The sequence below is a fragment of the Hipposideros armiger genome, unplaced genomic scaffold (genome assembly GCF_001890085.2).
Source record: "Hipposideros armiger isolate ML-2016 unplaced genomic scaffold, ASM189008v1 scaffold_2687, whole genome shotgun sequence".
Taxonomy (NCBI): Eukaryota; Metazoa; Chordata; class Mammalia; order Chiroptera; family Hipposideridae; genus Hipposideros; species Hipposideros armiger.
Genome location: NW_017733995.1, coordinates 3,332 through 11,487, shown reverse-complemented (window position 1 = coordinate 11,487; position 8,156 = coordinate 3,332). Strand labels below are relative to the sequence as shown.

The window sequence follows — 8,156 nt, the reverse complement described above, 5'->3', positions numbered from 1 at the left end:
GAACAAACAAAAAAGAAACAAACTCATGGATACAGACGACATTTTGATGATTGGCAGATGAGAGGGGTGTTGTGGGGTGAGTGAAAAAGGGGAAGAAATTAAGAAGTACAAATTGGTAGTTACAAAATAGTCATGGGGGTGTAAAATACAGTGTAAGGAATATAGTCAATAATGTTGTAATAACTATGTATTGTGTCAGGTGGGTACTAGACTTATGGGGGCATCACTTCATAAGTTATATAAATGTCTAATCACTATGTCATACACCTGAAACTAATATAATATTGTATATTAAATGTAATTCAAAAATAATTTTATAAAAGCCTGTAGAAATAAATCCAAAAAATTACTGACATCCATATCGTTACACTTCATTGCTATTGCTTTTTTCACATATGTACAGTACTTGATAAAGCAATGACTCTAGAACATACACTTTCAGAAAAAGTTATCTACCACTTGCAAATATAGATGTAAATACAGTATCTTGACAAGGAACTTGCAAAGTTCTGAATTAAACACGGTCCCATCTATAATCATCTATTGAGGATCCTTCTCTCTTTAAAGTCATTCTAAAAATGGTACTATTTCTGCATGAATAAAAGCTACTATTACAGTTATGGCATTTTCCTAACAGCGGTTTTCGTCACACATTTTCATTTTTAATATCTGTGCTCAAATTCTATGCTTATGTAATTTTCTTATAAGAAATAAAATCTTTTAGATTTTTTACTTTGAAATAGTGGAACAGAAATCATTTTGCAACCAAACTCTTACCTGAATAATGGTGGCCAATATATTTACATAATTACTTTCAGTCTGATAGAGCTCTTTTGCAACTTGCCACCTGGCTGACTGCTTTGAAGGAACTGGAGTGGAATTTTTAGAAGACTTAGTACAAGACTTTGGTGTTTCTAAAAGGTAAAAAGGAGGAATGATTTAAAATGGAGGACAGCTATAAGTACCAAACATTGCACAGATTTAACAGAAAAAGGGAAGTGTACCTACTCTTATAAATATACCACCACATAGATTTTCATTAAAGTAAAATTTCCTCATAAGATGAGGTCAGGAAAAAAATATTGTCAAAAAAAATCAATGACTCCTAGTAGACAGGCATTTGACTAAATAAATGGCCTGAACTCTTCAAAAAACTTCAAGGTCATTGAAAACAAAGATTGAGGAACTGTTCCAGATTAGAAGAAGCTAGGACAATGTAACCTGTGATCCTGGTTTGGATCAAGAGATAAAAGGAACTTTTTCTTTTGATAAAAGGACCTTAGGACATTAGCAGAACAACTGGTAAAATTTCAATGTCTGTAGAGTAAATTATAGTATTAATGTTAATTTCCTAATTACAATACTTGTACTGTATGTAGCTATACAAGAAATGTCCCTATATTTTGGAAAATACAAATTGAAGTATTTAGAGGTAAAGGTACAGTACATTGTATCTGCAACTTAACTCTCAAAACACTGCAGATATAAAAAATACATGTGTGTAGAAAAAGAGAATGTGAAAGAATGTTAAAGCAAACATGGCAGAATATTTCCATTTGAGAAATTTGAGTAGTGTTCAGAAATCTTTGTACTATTTTTGCAGTTTCTTTGCCATCTGAAATTATTTCAAAATAAAAAGCTTAAATAATAAAATGGAAAGTAACATATAGAAAAATTTAAGTTAAAAAGAACGAAAAGGTTAAGATTACCCAATTACAATGGAAAGCTTTTCATGTACCATATTTCCCCATGTATAAGATGTACCCTTTTTTGAAAATTTTGGGGTCTAAAAACTGCGTGCATCTTATACAGTGGTTGTAGCTTTCTTTACTCTCATTTGACAGTGATGAGTTGTATGAATTTTATGATGAATAAAACTTGAGTTCAATAACTTCATGTAATACATCTTTTTTTCAAATTTTGGGCCCCAAAATTAAGGTGTGTCTTATACATGGGAGCGTCTTATACATGGAGAAACATGGTATATGAGGAAAACCTCCCTCAAAAAACCCCAGTATCAATTGCAAATTCTTAGTTCAAAGTATCTTAACAAAATATAAAACATCCAGTCCAACCCAAAGTGCAGGGAGGATGTGTTAGTATATTTTATACGTATTTCAAGAAAAGTTTCTAAAAAGTGAAATTTTTTACGATCAATATTGTTAGAATATTTCCACATTGTATCCAGAATCTCCTAATAGCAAATTTTTCAATAGGAAAGGAATGTAAAACATGCACTCGAATGACATAAAAAGAGGCAATATAGAGTCCCAGTATATCAATTTTACTCAACGAAAAATAATCTTAAGCATTATTAAAACAATCATGTGTACTATGGAGTTTGGAAAGCTTTTTAAAGATAAAAGACTTCAAAGAACTTCCCACTTGCCATGTTATTTCAGGCTATTCTCACCAGATTGAGGAACCTCTGCCATTAAAAGTACTTTAGGGGGAAAAAACTGACGTACAGTGACCGAATTTAATTATTGTGTCTAGACACAATAATTCTATTATATAGAGTATCTAATATATCAGTATAGTTGACATGTCTGTTTGTTTGCATGGTTCATTTTCTTCTCCTGTCCCCTAAATTGCATTCAAGCGTCAGTCCTTTATGATCAGCTCTTACCATCCAATGCCCATTGTGTCCATAATTCCACAACCAGTAAATTCTCAGATCTACTTATCTAATCAAAATCTCCAGTGCAAGCACCTGGTTCAACTTTTCCAAATGCCTACTGGACATTATTACCTCAATTTAATCTGGATTTTCTCTAAAACTGCACTATCTTCCTCCAAAATATGAACTTCCTATTTTTGCCAATGTAACATTTCTTCCAGTTAGTACTTTGAGATCATCTCTTCTTATTTCCCTCCTATCATTCTTTATTTCCCCAGTTTGCTTCTTACTTTTCTTTCCAAGCATCACTAACCCTGGTTCAGTGCCTTATCATCTCATGGCCCAAGCCACTGTAGATTACTTCATGGCCTGGCTATCTATAAACTACCTTCCTTCTAATCATTCTTCAGAATAATCCACTACANTTGGTAGTTGCTAGAGGCGGGGGAGGGAGAGGACAAAATGGGTAATGGCGGTCAAAAGGTACAGCTTCCGGTTATGAGATAAGTCTGTCCTAGGGATATAATGTACAGCATGGTTGACTATAGTTAATAATACTTTATTGTATATTTGAAAGTTGCTAAGAGAGTAGATCTTAAAAGTTCTCACAAAGAAATAAAACATTGTAATTATGTGTGGTGATAGGCGTAAACTAAAATTATTGTGGTATTGACCATTTTGCAGTATATACACATATCACACCATTACGTTGTACACTTAAAACTAATACAATACTAAGTAAATTATATCTCATCTTCAAAAAAAAGCAAGGTAGAATAAGAGTTTCAGAGAAAACTCTTTGAAGTTATATGAAGGGTATAAAATCCTGGATCCAGCACATTAGATGAATGACATTGGAAAAATTATTTCATCTGTGTGTATAGCAGTTGGCATCTATAAAATGTAAACAATATTAATACCAACTTCTTAGTGGTGTTCAGTAGATACAGCAGTACTTGACAGATGGCTGGCTACGTTTAAAAGAAGAAAAATCTATGTATAAAAATGAGAAAATATAACAAAATTTTAGGAGTATTTGGGTAATAGGATTATGGGTATTTTTAACTCCTTTTCCCATTTCTCCTGATTTTACAAATTTGACAGTATGTATTGGTGTCATGGTAGAAAATAACACAGGCTTTGTAATTTTTAAACCTGAAATCAGCTAAAGAACAATAGCTGAAATATTGGTAATCTAACTTTTCAGAAGAAGCTTAAAGAATTATGTTACACATGAGAAAACTAAAGAGTGATAATTATCTTCAAAGCTCCAATAAATCAGCGAACATGGTTTTCTGAACTTGTGATCCTGTACACGTAAAAAGTGTAACATTTTATATTAGAAGGGAACTTTGCATTCCCAGAATGGATAAATGACTGACACAAAGTCAAAGTGATCCACAAATTAGTGGTAGAGCCAGGACCAAGATAAACACCTACCTGCCTTCTCATTCTACTTTTATGCCTCAGTGTTTCTTATGAAACAAAAAACATTCCAAGATACTTTCCTCTTCAAATTTTCAGAACCCTAGCTGGAAATAAGTATAATATAGCCTGAGACTCTGTAGTTTTGTAGGAAAATAAAGATTACTAAAAAATAAATACAGCAAAATTTTAAAAAAGAAAATTCCTTCAGAATTCCCTTCAGGTCCAGAAATAACTGNTGTAAAACAGGAGAAATAAAATCTACCTTATAAATACACAATATATAAAAAGCACTTAGCATATAGTAAGCAATCATTAAATGGAGGCATTTGCATGTGGCTTTTCTCCTCAGCTAGAACAAAAGTAATTACGTAAAAGTACAGCCTTTCATATTCACTACAGTACAGATTTATCTATATGCTCTAATAATCATTCCATTCCACTACATTTTAAAGATCAATTTTGAAAAATGTGCATTACCTCCATAGTTAATGCTAGACTCTGGTGTGTTGGAGATATCTAGGAGAGACCCTATGGAAAGGGAATGTTCAGCTGATGGGCGCTTACGGGGAGGAAAAGGTGACAGGTCTGTCTCTCTTGAAAGCTGAGCAAGTGTCTCTTTTAAACGACGTCTTTTGCGATTGCTGTTTGGAGTATTTAGAGAAAGCAGTGACACTGATTTCTTGAGCTCAGGTGTATTAGCCTGCAATCAAAAGCACAAACGCTCACTTTTACTTCCATGGTTCTTTACGGAGACAGAAACAAAAGAAAAATATGTTTATGAGTCTGGCAAACTCTGGATTTTGCACAATAATTTTACAACTACATATTCTGCCAGGTAATTCAGAAGCTTCATAAAACATAATAGTCCAGAGACCACTGTAATTGTCTAACCCTAAGCACCTCATTCTTTTTCTTCATGCCACCATCACCATTACATATTTGCCTGTAAGTGTGTTGCTGTCTATCCCCTGGTTAGGCCATAAACTCCAGGAGGGCAGGAACCATTCACACTTTGTTCACTGTATCCCTACCATTTAGCACAGTGCTAGACATAGTGTTCTCCAGTATTTGTAAATAACACTTGATTTTTAGAGCTCTCTCCCAAAATCTAAAGCATATTTTTTTACCTTTATGTTAACAACCAGTAGAGTCTGAAGAGAACAATACAGTACCTGTTTGGATTTTATAGAAACACAATAAATCCACACCTCATCCTCAATATTACATTCCAAATGATTAAATCCCAAAGGGAGGTAAATCTTCCCTTAAAGCCTGCTTTTTATAGCTTTATGTCACATTTGAGTAAATAATACCACTCTTCACCAAGATCCAGGACAGAGGCTCGATTTTCCTTGCCTACATTCTACTATGGCAGTCATTTTTTAAATGACATCTCTTCCCTTAATATTCAGTGGCTCTCAATACTTACAGGATAAAATCCAAACTTCTCGATTCTGCCCACCTAGTAAGATTTATCTGTTGGCCTTCTATCTTTCCCACACTTTTCTAAAGCCATACTAAGTGACTTGCTATTTTAATGTAATTTCAAACTTTTATACCCCCTTTCCACCTGCTAAGTTGAACATCCTAACCAGATTAGCCTAGTAAATTGGCTCAACATTTATGTGCTCTTTCCAATCCAGTCTAAGTGTCTCAGAGTGAGGCTAGTCAGAATACATTACTCAATTACAATACATTCATGCTGCACTATAACTGTCTGCAAACCTATCTTTCGCTTAAGGTTCTAAGTTTCTGAAGACAAGAATGTTACTGTTCATAACAGTATCACCAAATATTAGCACAGGATGACATATGAGATTAAAATAATAATCATTATGTTGAATTGTTTCACTTAAATCTCTAATAGACTACTCCATATCCAATTGTTTAATTATTCTCAATTCCAAAAAACGATGTAAAAGATAATATATATGCTAACTATACCATGCTCTTTTTTAACAGAAAAGTGTCATCTTCATATAATCAGATTCACAAAACAAATGACTAAGGTACAAACAAAAAGCATACCTTTTCATACAAATACATAGTTTCTCCAGCTCGGGCGTCCATTTGAATGCTTCCCCAGAACCACTAGGTGAGGGAAAGAACATTTTAATTAAGAATTTACCTTATCAGAAAAGCTATTAGTAATATTTTTAGAAGACTAATCCCATTCTAGAATTACTTGCCTCTTGCTTGACAACATAAAGTTTCTTTGAAGGCTCAAATGGAAGTTCTTTTACTGTATTCTCTTCAACTATAAGGTGAGTGCATCTTTCATCTCCAACCGGTAAGTAGTGACCTCCTAAAGAGGAATGTATACAAGCATAAATAAGGCAAGATACTTATCACCAAACCCAAATTTTTAAAGAGGCATATTCTCCAGGAAATGATAGGGCAGAAAAGTGGAATTAAATATATGTAACTTATAAATTATGTTAAATTCTACCTTGCATTTCAGTCATTTCTTCCATATTGGTTTTCTCTTCATCTGAAAATCCCAGGAAACTTAAAACGCAATCTTGAAAAGGAGGAACTTTAAATTCATTTCTAAAGCCATCAACTGATGCACAAAAATCCCTAAAAACAAAACGTATTCTTCTAAATCCAGTTTAACTTAAACTCAATAAATTAGGTATATCAATTTTTAATTGTAAAGGAATTCTCAAAGTTTTAGCATATTTCATTAATTGAAAACATTTTACATCTGGTCCTGAAATGTTCACAGAAACTTCAGGTAAAAAATAAAACTGAAAAAAATAAAAATAAAAAAATAAATAATAAATAAAAATAAAAAATAAAACTGATGTGCCCTCAGTCATCCTGAAGTAACTTCTAACAAAATTTGATCACAGGTAATCTTTACAAGATTCAAATCGCTGCTCTGTACATGAAATTGTGTATGTATTCCAGGGGTTCTACAGTTTCATGACACCTTAAGTAATGAAGAAGCACAATAGCAAGGAATTATGAGGTTTGAAAGCTTGAAAAGATTACAAATTGCAATCACCACTAAAATGCAACCAGACAAACATAAAATAAGACAAAATACAATACAATCCAAACATCCAGATGCATTAATCTATTACTTAATAATTTCAGAAGCTTTATCATAAAAATTATTTCACAAGGTAAAATCCAAAGATACCACAGAGATCTTTCAATTTTCAACTTTTGATCATTTTTTTTATAACTTTGCTCTTCCTAAACTTTATTTCCTAAGCTACCCAAAGACTGAACTCATTTTTTCTATACTATCTATGAATTTAGGGTTTGGGGCATATGGGTTTATATTTATAACATGTTTAACTCACATAATGAACTATTGAATTTCTAAACACTTACAGCTCATTTCGCCTTTCCCAAGCTTTATAAATCCATTCTGGCTTCATAATTGGAGTACCCAAGCTCACAGCAACCTATAAATATAAACATGAACTATGATTAATTTTTACTCTAAATAACTACATTTGTGGAAGTTCCAAGCAATTATATACATAATTTTTGCACAGTTTTATATCATTGTTCATCTACTTTATATCAAAATATAAAGAAAAATTAACCAAAAAAACCTGTCTTTCATTCATAGAACTTAGGTTAAAATAACTTTAAANTCAATGACTCTGCCGCTCAAGAGTCTCTAAAGTTCCTTGACGATTACAATATACAGGTCAGACATGCCAGTCTGATTTCAAAGTCCTGTAATATTAGGCCTCAATTAATATTAGGCCCTTTTCTAATTAACTCTTACTTCTCCATACTCCAAGGAAACTGACCTATTCACTATTCCCTAAAAACTCAATTTGTATACTGTATTCTTGCTCTTCTTATATTCTCAAATCCACCTCAGTTTTCTGGGCCTACCTTAAAATGACTTTCAACTCCTTCCATGAATATTTAGTGAGTACTTACTCTGCACTAGGCATTGGGAATAAAGTAAAGAATAAGATAGTCGAAGTTCTTTAAAGCTTACATTTTTGGTGAAGCAAATAAAATAAAGAAGCAAATAAAAAACGTAATTTCAGGGCCAGCGGAATGGCTCAGTTGGTTAAGAGCTCGCTCAAGAATGCGAGCGCTTGAACAACAGGGTCGCCGGTTCTATTCTCGG

General features: G+C 32.9%; 1 protein-coding gene across 1 annotated transcript; it reads right to left on the bottom strand.

Annotated features, from left to right (window-relative positions):
* Positions 1 to 777: 777 nt before the first annotated feature.
* On the bottom strand, positions 778 to 7,506 carry LOC109378711 (protein ECT2-like; the record flags this gene model as incomplete). The annotated part of the gene is made up of 6 exons (XM_019635010.1): positions 7,394 to 7,506; positions 6,498 to 6,628; positions 6,238 to 6,353; positions 6,077 to 6,139; positions 4,526 to 4,748; positions 778 to 914 (listed from the first exon to the last, which is right to left on the bottom strand). Coding segments are annotated over exons 1-6 (717 nt in total), but the record flags the coding sequence as incomplete, so codon positions are not given.
* Between the last annotated feature and the right edge of the window lie 650 nt (positions 7,507 to 8,156).